The 16,282-nt window shown below is 42.3% G+C and overlaps 1 protein-coding gene across 1 annotated transcript; it reads left to right on the top strand.

Moving 5' to 3' along the window:
- The first annotated feature begins 218 nt into the window (after window positions 1-218).
- On the top strand, window positions 219-4,748 carry LOC120059902 (protein LBH-like). The gene is made up of 4 exons (XM_039008974.1): window positions 219-390; window positions 2,126-2,216; window positions 2,921-3,119; window positions 3,219-4,748. Exons 2-4 carry the CDS (start codon window positions 2,127-2,129, stop codon window positions 3,290-3,292), a joined length of 363 nt encoding a protein of 120 aa, XP_038864902.1. The 5' UTR covers window positions 219-390; window position 2,126; the 3' UTR covers window positions 3,293-4,748.
- The last annotated feature ends 11,534 nt before the right edge of the window (window positions 4,749-16,282 follow it).

Below are 16,282 nucleotides of genomic sequence, written 5' to 3'. Positions count from 1 at the left end.
CATAGTGTACAGTCAGAATAATCAATTGCTCGGCTCTCTCTATCCTACCCGTTGTCTCAGTACAAACATTTCGCTACACCCGCAATAACATCTGATAAATATGTGTATGGGACTAATACAATTTTATTTTATTTTGATTTGAAGTAGCCTTTGGTGTGAAGTCGACTCGACCGAGTGCGAAAGTGCGCATGCTCCAGGACTAGCGTGCGTGGGAAACTTCATTGGGGACGTCACGGTGTATACGGACACACTTCTACCGGATTTCTATCACTGTTCTGAAAAAAAAGCCATTCTGAAGAAAATATATTTTTTGCAGTGTTTTCACTGGACATCTAGCCTACCTCAACTCAGTTTGAAAGGACATAATACGTTTATTAACGCTCCAATCAGGTAGGCATGATTATTAAAGTGCGCACAGTTACAGTTAATAGCCTTTAAAAAGTTTGTGTTTAACAACAAATGGTTTAGGACAAACTAAAATATCCTATAATAATAGAGAATAGAGTTCACAAATGTAGTATTCAACAGTTTACTACTGATAGATCACCGAGTTATCAATATGGGTCTTAATTTTGGAGAGAGCTGGATTATTGCAACCATATTGTGTCATAGAAGGACGTGGGTGTATCTCAATACCAGACTCGCCTCCTTTCCTATGTCTTATTTCGTAGGCCTCACTAATATGAAAGGATTGGTTATAAGTGAGTGCATTTTATCAGTCACTCCAGCTAAACAATATTGCTTGGGCCTCAAATAGGACAAATATAACTAACACCAACTGTTTTTGAGCCTGTGTCTCTGAGTGACAGGATAAACACTTTATTGGGTTGGAATGGTATGCAGACTTTTCTTTTGAATAGTTGGATGCACCTTTATGACATTATTTTCATCTGCGTTCATCCTGCACACACACCCTTCCTCCTAGTAACATCATGCTGTGGTATTTTATTTTCACAGGATGTGATTCACAGTTTCACACTCATGCCATAATTAGTTAGGTGTGTTTGTATGGAGTAACACTACATACCATATCTTAACCCTCAGCAATGTGTTGGCCTACCCAAGCTTTCACAATCGCATTGAACCATGGTAAAGATGACTTCACAACTGGTAATGAGTAAGAGAAGCCTTTCCCTTGGACCTAGTATGGCCAAGAGGTCAAGACACAAAGTGACCACTGGAATTACGTCTAGGGACAAGATGTGCTTTTGAGTAGGAATAAAGGAACAATTGTCTTAAAAATGTACCACAGTACAAGGAATAAATAAAAAAACACATCAAGGTTACGAGTAGTAATCATCAGTAATTGCTATAATGCATAAATGAAAACACCCAAATCAGCTGTCCTTTTCCACACTGCCAATACTCAGACAATCACACAGAGATTACATCTCCTCATGTATCCATGGAAGCCATAGCTGTCAATCCAACTGTCTGACTGGGGTAATTTGTGAACTAATGCTCACCAGAATATCTTGGACTCCGAGTGTAGCAAGGTCTGTATGTTTAAATATGTTCTGTTGATTCTGTTGAGTTGGCAGTGGCACTTCATGAATGCCTTTATATTAGATGGCCTGCGTCTGCTCCGTTTCCCTGTGCCAGCTGTTGCTCTAGCACTACATCAGATTTCAAGGACAACTGCATACATAAATAATGAGTGAGAGTGAGTCTTCAACAGTCATGAAAACAGGGTTTAGACATCATGATATCCATTTAGTATGCTGCTTACGTTCTCATGAAAACTCTGTAAAAATAATCCTGGTTCAGATAAGTTTCTTCTACACAGTCTTAATATTTTGTGAATTTGTTGTTTTTGAAGTGCCAGGTTGCTTTATGCCTATTTGCATATGTACCCTGTACTTAGTTTCAACTTCAAGGGCAATGATTGGCTGTCTCGTTGGACCACAGGCTGGCTTTGCACTTCATGTGTCTTTCTGATCAAGGTTGTCAAAAAATAAGCAAGAGCTGAGCGAGGGAGGGAGGAGAGAGCAACCAAGAGGGGAGATTATAAAAGTATGAGTATCAGTGAGTAGCACTATGTGAATGTATTATAGGTAGACATAAACCACATCCGTTTATTTACATGGAAATGTGTACAACAATGGTATTGCCTTGTTGTTCATAGGATGACTAAGGTGATTAACACACAGGAACCTGTGATGGAGGACTTCAGTGTAGCTGGAGCTGTGTCAGGGGATCAGGGCAGATCCTTTCAGGTGAGTCTACTATTGCCTCAATCCATCCATCCATCAATCCACCAGTCACTCAACCAAGAGATTAATTGACATCCTACCAATGAAACAATTACAAATGTGCCTTTCATTTCGGATCTTTCTTGTAAAATGTTGTATGAGCTCTCATTGCAAGGATCTCAAATCCCTATTAAAAACAGTAAAACACTCTAATAAAGAATAAATACACCATACTGAGATACAGCTTCTACCCCTAAGCCATAAGACTGCCGAACCATTAATCAATTGGCCACCTGGACTATTTGCATTGACACCCCCCCCCCCCCCCCCCCCCCCCCCCCCCCCCCTTGTTATTACACTGCTGCTACTCACTGTTTAATATCTATGCATAGCCACTTTACCCCTACCTAAATTTACAAATTCCTTGACTAACCTGGACCCCTGTTTATTGTTATTTTATTGTGTTACTTTTTATTTATTACTTAAGTTTATTTAGTAAGTATTTTCTTAACTCTATTTTCTTAACTGCATTGTTGGTTAAGGGCTTGTCAGTAAGGATTTCACGGTAAGGTCTACCTACACCTGTTGTATTCGGCGCATGTGGCAAATAAAATTTGATTTGATGTGGTCGTCTCACCTAGCTATCTTAAGATTAATGCACTAACTGTAAGTCGCTCTGAATAAGAGTGTAGGCTAAATTACTAAATTGTAATACTTCTTGTGTCCAGATTTTCCCAGATACCCATGAGCGGAATCCCAAGCTGTCCAAGAGACTTCCCTCTATTGTGGTGGAGCCCTCTGATGGGGGCAATGTGGAGAGTGGGGAACTCCGCTGGCCCCCTAAGGATCCCAACTCTGCTGAGGTCCCAAGTGGGATACGGCCCTACAAACACACAACTCTTCAGACCACACAGGACCAGACTGCAGGTAGGATAACCTGGCATGATATTCTATTACCCCAATTCAAAGTGTGTGTGTGACTCTTTCCCTATCTGAGTGTGACACCTCTCTCCGTGCGTCTCCCAGATGAAGATCTGAATCTTGGGGTGCAGGACAGCAGTGAAGTGGTGTCTGGGGCTGTAGTGGAGGAATCTAACTGAGAAGATCATCCATCCACCTCCACAGCTGCTCTCGCTGTGAATGTGTCCAGAGTAAGATAGATAGGCAGGGGCATGGAAGAGAGGGTAGGAGGTACTTGGAGGGTCGTAACCCTTACCTGCACACTGCCAGAACACCTATGATTTAATTTGGATGTTTAAGCTGGACAGCGATCTGTAAAGCTGTCTTAAATATCTTGCTCACATTTGCCATACTACTGGTGGTAGCTACTTTCTGCAGTTTTCATATACATGCAAACTAGATCACAGCTACGCAGCACTCTCAAAGCTGCAATATGTAACTTTTTGGGCGAAACGACCAAATTCACATAGAAATGTGAGTTTTATAGATGTGAGTTTTATAGTTGTATATTGTCATTCTCATTGGAAGCAAGTCTAAGAAGTGGTAGATATGTTCTTGGTCCGCTATTTCTATGCTTCCCATTCTTAAGTTTTGTTTTTGCTTTCGGTTTTGTACACCAGCTTCAAACTTCTGAAAATACAACATTTTTGGTTATTGAAAAGATATTTCACAGCGGTTTAGATGCTTGTTTTTTCACATAAACTCAAATTAGGCAAACTATTCTAATTTTAACAACCAGGAAATGGCAGAGCGATTTCTGCATATTGCACCTGAATCATTTTGTTGTCCTCTCTCTGTAGAAATGCTGATACTGTGTAAAAACATGGAGTACCTTTTAAGAAATGAGGTGTTTTTGAAAAGCAGCATTTAAAGTTGTGTCCAGCATATATACTCCAAGTAAAATTTAAGATGCATAAAGTGGTGACAACTGTGGGTATTCGTGTGTAGTGAAAAACTACTATTCTGGTTGGCAATTTTTTACGTCTGGCTTCATATGTGTAAGCGTAATTTTTTTTCTTCAATTTCTTCTACTATAAAAAGCAACAGCTTAACATCCAGAGATAATCATAGTTGTTACAATCCATGACAGTGAAAATGCTGTGTAATGTATTTACCGCAACTGCATTTGTCTAATCTGCAGTTTTTATAAACAGTAAAAATGTGAGTGCTTAGATTGAAGCCTCATGTATTGCATAAATAATAGTCTTTAGGCTTGCCAAAGTTTTTTGTTACCTTGATTTTTGTCAGCCTGTGCCTATATACCTATCCCCCTCTCTCTCACCCCCTTCATGTAGATCCCCTCCCAACCACACACAGTCCTGGCTTGCAATCCCCATGTCTGATGGCTCACTTGAATCTGGTTTCCTGGTAAAGGTCAGATACAATGTTTTCATCTAGACATGAGTGGCAGGGTCTCAATCTTATTTTTCCATCTCTTTCCTTTTTGAATGTGACCTTCAGCTGACTGTTTAGTGAAGGACCCACTCCTGGGAAAACGAGTGGGCAGAATTGGAGAGCAAGGAGTGAGACGGAGAAAAAAATAATATGGTGTAGATAACCTTTTGACATTTGAAAAAAATATATATTTTTGAGAAATGGAAGATCAATACTGTGCACTACTTAAGCCTTGCAGGCCTTAATGCTCAAATCAGTTTTGTTTTTCAAATCCATTTTGGACTACTGTCTGTCCAAACAGCAAGTTACAAGTGAACAAATCAGATTTGTGTGTTCAGACAGCAGTCATTTGCTGATAAGGCTTTGCTAGTTGTCATAGTAATTGCGGGTGTGTGTGGAGTCAGTGGTGTAAAGTACAGTACTTAAAACGAGTTGTTTATTGGGGTATCTGTACTTTACTATTTATATTTTTGACAGCTTTTACTTCATTACATTCCTAAAGAAAATAATTTACTTTCTACTCTGTACATTTTCCCTGACACCCAAAAGTACTTGTTACATTTTGACAGGAAAATGGTCCAATTCACACACTTATCAAGGGAACATCCCTGGTCATACCTACTACCTCTGATCTGGTGGACTCACTAAACACACATGCTTTGTTTGTAAATGATGTTGGAGTGTTGGAGTGTGACCCCAGCTATCAGTAAATTAAAGAAACAAGAAAACGGTGTTGTCTGGTTTGCTTAATATAAATTATTTGAAATTATTTATAGTTTTACTTTTGATACTTATGTATATCTAAAACCAAATACTTTTATTCAAATAGTATTTTACTGGGTGACTTTCACTTTTACTTGAGTCATTTTCTATTAAGGTGTCTTTACTTTTACTCAAGTTTGACAATTGGATACTTTTTCCACCACTATGTGCGGTGGTGTAAGCTGATTGGTGGTGATGTTAGTGCTTCCTACACCTCAGAAGTTATGGATCAAGCTAAGGTGTCAACAATGCCTACCATGTACATGTCCCAGTTTATTTTAATGTTCAAAATCATAGGGTAAGAACACGTTTTAAAGCCTGAAAGGATAAGTTGATCCGACTTTTAAAATGAGCCTTAGCTATGTAGCTGTTTAGCTGTCTAGCACATTCACTAATTTATTTGTAAACAATTAACAGGCTGGTTAGTTAGCTACCACATGTTCTTGTCAAAAACATGTGGTTTTTCCAATAACAACCTACTCCTTCACCTGCCGGGGTCAAAAAAAAGAAAAAAGAAAGAAAACTGCGTGGTCAAAAAAAGACAAAGAAAGAAAACCCAGGGAGCGGCAAAGTAGAGGAACTGATTGGTTTCACCTGTCTGCAGTTTGGCTCTGACTACAACTGGAGACAGATGTGGCTGTTCTGCTGCAGTCTAGAAGTTTCCCCTGAGCTGTCCGTGGTCCTGCCTCTGGGGAATACTTCACAATGCTGTCCGTGGTCCTGGCAGCCAAAAATCGAAGAAACCTCGCAGGCACATAACATTCATCCACCACACAACCCCTGAAACCGCTACATACCGTCCCCCCCAGCGTTGACCCTGTGGTCAGAGCGGTCGAAGAAAACATGGCATGCATACGAGACATGGTATCAGCATTACCATGTTTAGAACATGAACGGTGGACGATCCGATAGTGGAAAGGCTGGAGGTTGAGGAACCACCGGGTGATTCGGGCGTTAGTGTCCTTATTCTACTTTATCCAGGTAAGGGGAGCGTGATCTGTCGTCAGTACAAACTTGCAGCCCAGAACATAATATTTCAAGGACTCACGAGCCCACTTGATTGCCAAACACTCTTTTTCCACTGTTGATATTTGGTTTCATGGGGAATCAACTTACGGCTAATGTACAGCACCGGATGTTCCTCTCCATGAACTTCCTGCGAGAGTGCAGCTCCAATTCCAGTGTCCGATGCATCGGTCTGTACAATCAGAGGTTTCGAGAAATCTGGCGAATACAACACAGGGGCAGTGCATAAGGCCGTTTTCAGTTTCTGAAATGCCTCTTCGGCCGCAGGGTTCCACTGTACCATGGCAGATTGGCCCTTCTGGGTCAGGTCACACAGGGGTCCTGAGATGATTGCATAATCCTGGATGAAACAGCTGTAATAACGGTAAGGCCCAGGAAAGCCCATACCTATTTCTTATTCACTGGTCAAGGCCAATTCTGGATCGCTGCGACCTTCTTTTGTGGTTTGATCAACCCTCGCCCTATGGAATAGCCCAAATACTTTGCTTCACTTACCCCCAGCGTGCATTTCTTTGGGTTGGCCGTGAGTCCTGCTTGCCGAAGGGTGTCGATGACCGCTGTTAATCAGATTAGGTGCTCCTCCCTAAATGTGGCTGTGGATTATCACATCGTTCAGGTAGACTGCAGCATAGGATTGATGTGGGCGCAGAATGCGGTCCATCAGCCCTTGAAATGTGGCGGGGGCTCCATGAAGTTCAAAGGGCAGTCGCACATATTGGAACAGGCTGTCTGGAGTGGAGAATGCCGTCTTCTCACGGGCTGCAGTGGTCAGAGGAACCTGCCAATACCCCTTGGTTAGGTCAAGTGTACTAATGAACCAGGCATTTACCAGTCTATCTATCAACTCATCTATTCTCGGAATGGGATAAGCATCAAATTCCGAAATGGCATTACATTTACGGAAGTTATTACAGAACCGTACTGTACCATCTGGTTACGACACCAGGACTATCGGGCTGGACCACGCACCGTGTGACTCTTCAATGACTTCCAGCTCCAACATCTTCCCTACTTCTTATTTTATTGCTGCTCTCTTCGCCTCTGGCACCCGATAAGGTTTTTGATGGACCCTTATTCCTGGAGGCGTGATGATGTCATGTTGGATGTGATATGTGTTTTCTTCCTTACTAGGACACACCTCTTTATTTTTCATAACCAACTCACGTAACTCTTGGGTCTGGGAAGGCGATACATCTCCGAGGGTATTCTCTTCCAACAGGTTCTTGGAAGAAGTGGCCGAAAGTACTTAAGTCTGTAGGTTTGTTCCCCCCCACAGTGCTTCTTGACATACCCACTTTTTTAACAGGTTAATATGATACACCTGTTCTGGCTTCCTTCTCCCTGGCTGACGGATGAGGTAGTTCACAGGCCCCATTTTCTGCAGCATCTGTAGCCAGGAATATATATTCTATCGTGGGTACTAACACCATAACACCATAATGCTCTTGGTGTTGGCACTATAGTTTATCACTGGCAATGGGATTAAGATATTTCATAAATCAGGAAGGGGTGAGGTTATCTGACAAGTCAGGACACCCCTGGAAATACCTTACCACATCCGCATACACCCCAGTGTTTTTTCTCTCCGTAAATGTCCTCCCAACAAGTGGCTATGGGCCAGGCTCAGCACTGTCCGCCGAAACGAAGTTTGAACCAACAGCTGTGATGTCATTGGATTTGTGACCTGGTATAAGAGATTGTTTCTCTTGGAGAAGTGAGTACATTAGCAGGATTTATAGGTATACCATCTATTACCTTGCCATTCTGTCTGGTGTTCTGTAGTGTGGGGTCTTCCAGCTGAGCAGTGCCAAATGTTCCTATATACTGTGTTAACTCAGGAGGAAAAATCTCATTGGCATAAGAATTTCCAGGCCCCTCGCCCTGCGCTTCCTGTTCCTCCTCTTCCACCATTTCTGGCCCATTTATCCCCACTGGGTTTCCTGCCTCTTCGTCGTTTCTGTCACGTCTGCTCCCGCTCTCCCCCCCTGGTGCTTGAGGGAGCCAGGCTGCCCTGCATCACTCACTCCTATCATCTATTACGCACACCTGCCTTCCCTCTTCACGAGTATCAGCGATTTGTACTCACCTGGACTCACTCATCTGTTTATTTCCTACCCTATATTTGTCAGTTCCCTTGCTCTGTTCCCCGCTGCTGCTTTAATTGTTCTTTGTCTGTATTACTCGTTCGCGGACGCTGTTCCTGTCTCGTTCCATGTCCCTTATTTATTAAACGTTTTACTCCCCGTACCTACTTAGTTTCTCCAGCTTCAATTCATGTGACAGTTTCTTTCCCCTTCTTCTCCCAGGAGAACTCGATTGTCGGCTACGGGAATTGGGAAGGTAAGTACCTATTTGGTAATTCTCCTATCATAGGTCAGGGAGTTTTTTGGTAGCGGTTTCATTTTCTTTTCACTGGAAAATGTAAATGTACCTGGCATGCCCTATTACTGGCACAGCCATCTCCTTTGTCCTGTAGTCCTTTCCACAGTTCTTGAAAATATGGACAGTCGTGTCCCAGTAGCACCGGATATGGTGGGTTTTCAATCAACCCTAGGTTACCTCTGAACCGGCCTCTGGTGTTATTAATCTCTACATCTGCGGTTGGGTAAGTTTTGGTGTCCCCATTGTCATGACTGTCCTGTGAGGAACCGAATGGGTCAGATCAGCTTGGCAATGGATGACAGTAACCAGACCCTCTCTCACCCACAGAGGGGAGGAGGGAGCTGCTGGGGGGGTTGACAGTTCAAACCCTGTTGTAAATCAAGGAGAGAGAACATCCCTCTCCAAATTTCACAGAGGAATGTGCTTTATCTACACAGAGGTTTCCTGCTGAAACTATCACGTTATAAAGCGAATACTGGAAAAATATTCCTAACAGAGAACGTTGGGAATGGTAAAGAAATTAACATTTAGACCAGAAAAGCATGAAGCAGTAGCTACACGTTTGAAATGGTTGGATCTTTGAACCTCAACACGAGGTGAAAAAAATAAACTCACCTCCCAGACCAGAACATCACCAGGCTGCAGCTGCGCGTGTTAAGTGGTTTGAACCCTGAATGCCAACACGTGGTGGAAAAGAGAAGCTCACCTCCCAGACAATCACTGATACAGCTGATTCGCTGTCCTAAGAAAAGTATCTAGAAAAGCAAATTTAAATGGGACCACTCTACTACTCTTTTCAAATCACTGTAGTACGCTACTTTCATCACCCAATGAGAACCATCGACACGGCTGGCTAGCCTATCGTCAAAGGAGCATCGTCCAGAGTGAACAACAGTAGAAGAGACGGGTCCAAACCCATTTCAGACAACCAGAGCCTTACAAGCGTGCCGTTGAAAGGCCCATCACCCTTCCTAATGTCACGAACCGGCTCAAAGCCCGTAACAAAAGAGAGACAACATGGAGATAAGGAATAACAAAATATATTTATTAACTAAGGTAACCTAAATGCAATTAACAATGGTGTGGGGAATCAGTAATCAGTAGTGTAAGTGAGTGTTTTGCATGGATAAATGTGATAATGCGGGGTGTTGAAAGGTGCCAAAGCAAACAACCAAAAGGCCACAAAAATGCCACAACAAAATCTATGAAGGTGTCTGCATGGAGAGAGTCTCCCCAATGAATGTGGAAGAGGTCTATTTATCCTGGGACACACCCGGGCCCAGGTGTTTCCCATGTAGCTGACGACCCTCCCAACTCCGCCCACCGGCATCCTAATAAGGAAACAAGAGCAAAGAGAGAGAATACGGCAGACAGAGTAGGAGGGTCGTCACACTAAGGAGGGCTGGTTCCGGCAGAGATAAACGGCAAACATAGGCATTCACACGTAAATTCATTCATGATTTTTTACTCCAAAGGGGCGGCGGTTTGTGTGCAAAGTATATGATTACTGTGAGAATAGTTTCTAAAATGTATCAACGATAAGTGCCTCTTTTTCTCTCTCTCTCCCTCCCCATCTCCTTTTGTAAAAAACAACCATATTGTGTCAGTCCGCTAGGGACCTTTTCCTAATGTATTAAGTGGGTATGTTATCCTGTGCTATCGTTTAGTTAGCTAGTAAATAAATAATTAAACCAATTTTTGTAGTACTGAATCATAAGTAAGACGTTTTTTTTTGCAGATGCAGGAGGTTACGACTGTTCAGAATGATGATATGAGATGAGGTTATGATTAATATGTTGACTGTTTTGTGATGGTGATAGGTAAAGACCATTATAAGTATAATTCGGGAGATGGTAACTCTTTAAACAACTGTTTCCGTGGTGCCCCAAATTCCTACTGAGTTAATTGTTACGTGATTAATTTAATCGAGGAACAATTAAACACAGTTAGTTTATTCGATAAGTAACAGTCATCAGATTAAGGAAAGTAAAGTCACGGCACCGTGTACACAGGTGATGTCTATGGTTGGAGCGGCAGTCCTCTGCTGCTGGGTTAGTACTGAAGGCGTGATGAGGAAGATCATGCTCCCGGAGTCTAAAAGAGCATCTACTTATTTCCCTTGGACCTGCACCCAACTGAGGTGCGGTGGATGGCGGTGGGTTTGGACATGGGCAGAAACGACATGGCAGTGGTGTAGATTGGAAATGTCGACCAGCATGGGTTCCTCCTTCTTGGGACAGTTCCATGCGATGTGTCCTATTTCTCCACAGTGGTAGCACTCCCGGGTGTCAGTATCAACCACTCTATTCCTTGCCTTTGCTTCAGGTTGGAAAACATGGTCCTGGCGTGCCCACGTTCCCCATCCGCCCTTTGAATTATTTCTTTACAAACCCGGGGACTCTTCAGTTGGGATGGCTGTCTTCCTCCTTCTTTGAGACCTCCCTTTTCCTGGTTGGTTCTGTCCAGGTGGCTAGGTTTGAGCAGTTTGTCTGTTGCTCGACATCTCTCAACGAGCTCCACCACTCTGTCCTCTGTGGTGGGACTGCCCTGGCTGACAACCTTCTTTAGCTTGTAAGGTAAGCCCCGGATGTAGTGGTCAATCACTATTCTTTCCACGATGGCCCCAGTATTGAGGGTCTCGGGCTCTAGCTATTTTTTTACTAGGTGGAGCAGGTCAAACATCTGTGATCTGTGTGCCTTCTCGGGTTGATACGTCCAAGTATGGAACCGATGTGCCCTCAAAGAGACAGTTACTCCCAACCGTGCTAATATTTCCTTCTTCAGTGTGTCATAGTTATAGGCTTCTTTTGCTTCCCCACAAAGAAATTGAGCCAGTATTCCTGCCCATTTTATCTGTGGCCATGCCTCTCGTTCTGCCAATACACTCAAATGTCTTTAGGAAAGCCTCAACATCATCATTCAGCAGCATTTTCTGCAGATACCGAGTGGCCACGATGGGTAGACCCGTGGTCTGTTGAGCAATTTTCACTGCAGTGATTTCCGCAGTTAACTTTTGCACGTTCATATTTATCTGCAGTTGACACTTCCTTTGTTCCCCCAATAACAAGCGATTGGTTTCTGCTTGCTGCCGATTTGCTTCTTGTTGCATGTTATTGGAAGTGACTAATTGCTTCAACAGATCTTCCATGATTGTCTGTCCTTAAAACAGTTAAAAAAATATATATATGGATAAGAATAAGAGATCAAATTAACAAGTAATTAAAGAGCAGCAGTAAAATATATATATATATATATACACAGTTGAAGTCGGAAATTTAAATACACTTAGGTTGGAGACATTAAAATTCGTTTTTCAACCACTCCACAAATTTCTTGTTAACAAACTATGGTTTTGGCAAGTCGGTCAGGACATCTACTTTGTGCATGACACAAGTCATTTTTCCAACAATTGTTTACAGACAGATTGTTTCACTTATAATTCACTGTATCACAATTCCAGTGGGTCAGAAGTTTACATACACTAAGTTGACTGTGCCTTTAAACAGCTTGGAAAATTCCAGAAAATTATGTCATGGCTTTAGAAGCTTCTGATAGGCTTATTGACATAATTTGAGTCAATTGGAGGTGTACCTGTGGGTGTATTTCAAAGCCTACCTTCAAACTCAGTGCCTCTTTGCTTGACATCATGGGAAAATCAAAAGAAATCAGCCAAGACCTCAGACAAAAAATTGTAGACCTCCACAAGTCTGGTTCATTCTTGGGAGCAATTTCCAAATGCCTGAAGGTACCACGTTCATCTGTACAAACAATAGTACGCAAGTATAAACACCATGGGACCATGCAGCCGCCATACCGCTCAGGAAGGAGACGCGTTCTGTCTCCTAGAGATTAACATACTTTGGTGCGAAAAGTGCAAATCAATCCCAGAACAACAGCAATGGACCTTGTGAAGATGCTGGAGGAAACAGGTACAAAAGTATCTATATCCACAGTAAAACGAGTCCTATATCGACATAACCTGAAAGGCCGCTCAGCAAGGAAGAAGCCACTGCTACAAAACCGCCATAAAAAAGCCAGACTGCGGTTTGCCACTGCACATGGGGACAAAGATCGTACTTTTTGGACAAATGTCCTCTGGTCTGATGACACAACAATAGAACTGTTGGCCATAATGACCATCGTTATGTTTGGAGGAAAAAGGGGGAGGCTTGCAAGCCGAAGAACACCATGAACACCATGAAGCCCGGGAGTGGCAGCATCATGTTGTGGGGTGCTTTTCTGCAGGAGGGACTGGTGCACTTCACAAAATAGATGGCATCATGAGGTTGGACAATTATATGGATATATTGAAGCAACATCTCAAGACATCAGTCAGGAAGTTAAAGCTTGGTCGCAAATGGGTCTTCCAAATGGACAATGACCCCAAGCATACTTCCAAAGTTGTGGCAAAATGGCTTAAGGACAACAAAGTCAAGGTATTGGAGTGGCCATCACAAAGCCCTGACCTCAATCCTATAGAAAATTTGTGGGCAGAACTGAAAAAGCATGTGCGAGCAAGGAGGCCTACAAACCTGGCTCAGTTACACCAGCTCTGTCAGGAGGAAAGGGCCAAAATTCACCCAACTTATTGTGGGAAGCTTGTGGAAGGCTACCCAAAACATTTGACCCAAGTTAAACAATTTAAAGGCAGTGCGACCAAATACTAATTGAGTGTATGTAAACTTCTGACCCACTGGGAATGTGATGAAAGAGGACTGGCCACCCCCCATGGCCTGGTTCCTCTCTAGGTTTCTTCCTAGGTTCTGGCCTTTCTAGGGAGTTTTTCCAAGCCATCGTGCTTCTACACCTGCATTGCTTGCTGTTTGGGGTTTTAGGCTGGGTTTCTGTACAGCACTTTGAGATATCAGCTGATGTAAGAAGTGCTTTATAAATAAATTTGATTTGATTTGATGAAAGATATAAAAGCTGAAATAAATCATTCTCTCTACTATTATTCTGACATTTCACATTCTTAAAATAAAGTGGTGATCCTAACTGACCTAAGACAGGGAATTTTTGCTATGATTAAATGTCAGGAATTGTGAAAACTAAGTTTAAATGTATTTGTCTAAGGTGGATATAAACTTCCGACTTGAACTGTATATACCAATATATACAGGGGGGGTACCGGTACCGAGTCAATGTGCAGGTGCACCGGTTAGTTGAAGTAGTATGTACATGTAGGTAGAGTTAATTAAAGTGACTATGAACTGCTGCCGTCTAGAAGTTTCCTCTGAGCTGTGCGTGGTCCTGCCTCTGGGGAATAGTTCACATTGCTGTTCGTGGTCCTGGCAGCCAAAAAACGAAGAAACCTTGCAGGCACATAATGTCCATCCACAACACAACCTTTGAAACCACTACACTTGTTAATTTGTTTAATTTCTTTCCTTCTTAATGCGTTTGAGCCAATCAGTTGTGTTGTGACAAGGTAGAGGTGGTATACAGAAGATATCCCTATTTGGTAAAAGACCAAGTCCATATTATGGCAAGAACAGCTCAAATAAGCAAAGAGAAATGACAGTCCATCATTACTTTAAGACATGAAGGTCAGTCAATCCGTAAAATTGTGCTACATTAGATGACCTGGCCTCCACAATCACCCAACCTCAACCCAATTGAGTTGGTTTGGGATGAGTTGGACCACAGAGTGAAGGTAAAGCAGCCAACAAGTGTTCACCATATGTGGGAACCCCTTCAAGACTGTTGGAAAAGCATTCCTCATGAAGCTGGTTGAGAGAATGCCAAGAGTGTGCAAAGCTGTCATCAAGGCAAAGAGTGGCTACTTTAAAGTATCTAAAATATACACTTTTTTGGTTACTACATGATTCCATATGTGTTATTTCCTATTTTTGATGTCTTCACTATTATTGTACAATGTAGACAATAGTAAAAATAAAGAAAGACCCTGGAATGAGTAGGTGTGACCAAACTTCTGACTGGGACTGTATATACACTGCTCAAAAAAATAAAGGGAACACTTAAACAACACAATGTAACTCCAAGTCAATCACACTTCTGTGAAATCAAACTGTCCACTTAGGAAGCAACACTGATTGACAATAAATTTCACATGCTGTTGTGCAAATGGAATAGACAAAAGGTGGAAATTATAGGCAATTAGCAAGACACCCTCATACCACCCTCATGGAGTCTGTTTCTGACCGTTTGAGCAGACACATGCACATTTGTGGCCTGCTGGAGGTCATTTTGCAGGGCTCTGGCAGTGCTCCTCCTTGCACAAAGGCGGAGGTAGCGGTCCTGCTGCTGGGTTGTTGCCCTCCTACGGCCTCCTCCACGTCTCCTGATGTACTGGCCTGTCTCCTGGTAGCGCCTCCATGCTCTGGACACTACGCTGACAGACACAGCAAACCTTCTTGCCACAGCTCGCATTGATGTGCCATCCTGGATGAGCTGCACTACCTGAGCCACTTGTGTGGGTTGTAGACTCCGCCTCATGCTACCACTAGAGTGAAAGCACCGCCAGCATTCAAAAGTGACCAAAACATCAGCCAGGAAGCATAGGAATGAGAAGTGGTCTGTGGTCACCACCTGCAGAATCCCTCCTTTATTGGGGGTGTCTTGCTAATTGCCTATAATTTCCACCTTTTGTCTATTCCATTTGCACAACAGCATGTGAAATTTATTGTCAATCAGTGTTGCTTCCTAAGTGGACAGTTTGATTTCACAGAAGTGTGATTGACTTGGAGTTACATTGTGTTGTTTAAGTGTTCCCTTTATTTTTTTGAGCAGTGTATATATTCTTTAATCTTTTTTTTATTGGACTGGGCATAAGGTAAGCGAACTCCAACTATAATAAAACACAGTTTTTAACTTTTGTCTCTTAATATAAATATGCATGTGTGCATCATAGTTCAACTCAGTCTTCATATTTTGTGTATTCTTAATATTTGCCTTGAAATACCTTCATTAATGATGGTGATGACTTATCCCCACTTATCCTGCCACTTATACTGTGTTTTCAAAATACCCCTCCATATACCCATCAAGAGGCATTAAAAGTAATGTAAAACTTTGTAGAATTGCAGGAAATGCGGCTATTGTCCTCCCCAAATATCTAAACCACAATTTTGCCCTTGTTTGAACATAAACACCAGGCCTAATTCTTCTCTTTGTTCACAAAAATAGTATATCAAGTAAAAAGTTGTTATTTACATACAGCTACTGTACATATAACATGTATTTTGTATATTTAAGCACATTTCTCATGTCATGGCAACAGTCTTCTGACACGGCTGCAGCATCACCATGGCAAGCATATTTAAATATAATTTCAAAAGCAATACTTGACCCAGTTGTACAAAACCTGCATGTTGATTCTCTCTCTGCATGTTGATACAATCCACCATCATCATCAGTGTTCCCTTTTTCATGGTGATTATCATTACAAATACATTTATAATCTTCTGTGTTTGTGTTTTTTCCCTCCTCATTGATTTGTATTTTGTTCCATTTTGTTGGACAAAGAGTGACCCACATCAGATGGTGCCCGCTCTGTGTTCCCACTTTCATCTTTCTCTCCCACTGGCTACAAACAGGTCCTTTAA

The sequence above is a fragment of the Salvelinus namaycush genome, chromosome 15 (genome assembly GCF_016432855.1).
Source record: "Salvelinus namaycush isolate Seneca chromosome 15, SaNama_1.0, whole genome shotgun sequence".
Taxonomy (NCBI): domain Eukaryota; kingdom Metazoa; phylum Chordata; class Actinopteri; order Salmoniformes; family Salmonidae; genus Salvelinus; species Salvelinus namaycush.
This window is presented reverse-complemented; position numbering and strand designations above follow the sequence as displayed.

What these genes read in the sequence shown, in the direction of transcription:
- LOC120059902 (XM_039008974.1), top strand. Translation starts at nt 2,127, where the DNA reads ATGACTAAGGTGATTAACACACAGGAACCTGTGATGGAGGACTTCAGT. An exon ending in ATCAGGGCAGATCCTTTCAG is followed by an intron (nt 2,217 to 2,920) that starts GTGAGTCTACTA and finishes TCTTGTGTCCAG; the next exon opens with ATTTTCCCAGATACCCATGA. An exon ending in CACACAGGACCAGACTGCAG is followed by an intron (nt 3,120 to 3,218) that starts GTAGGATAACCT and finishes TGCGTCTCCCAG; the next exon opens with ATGAAGATCTGAATCTTGGG.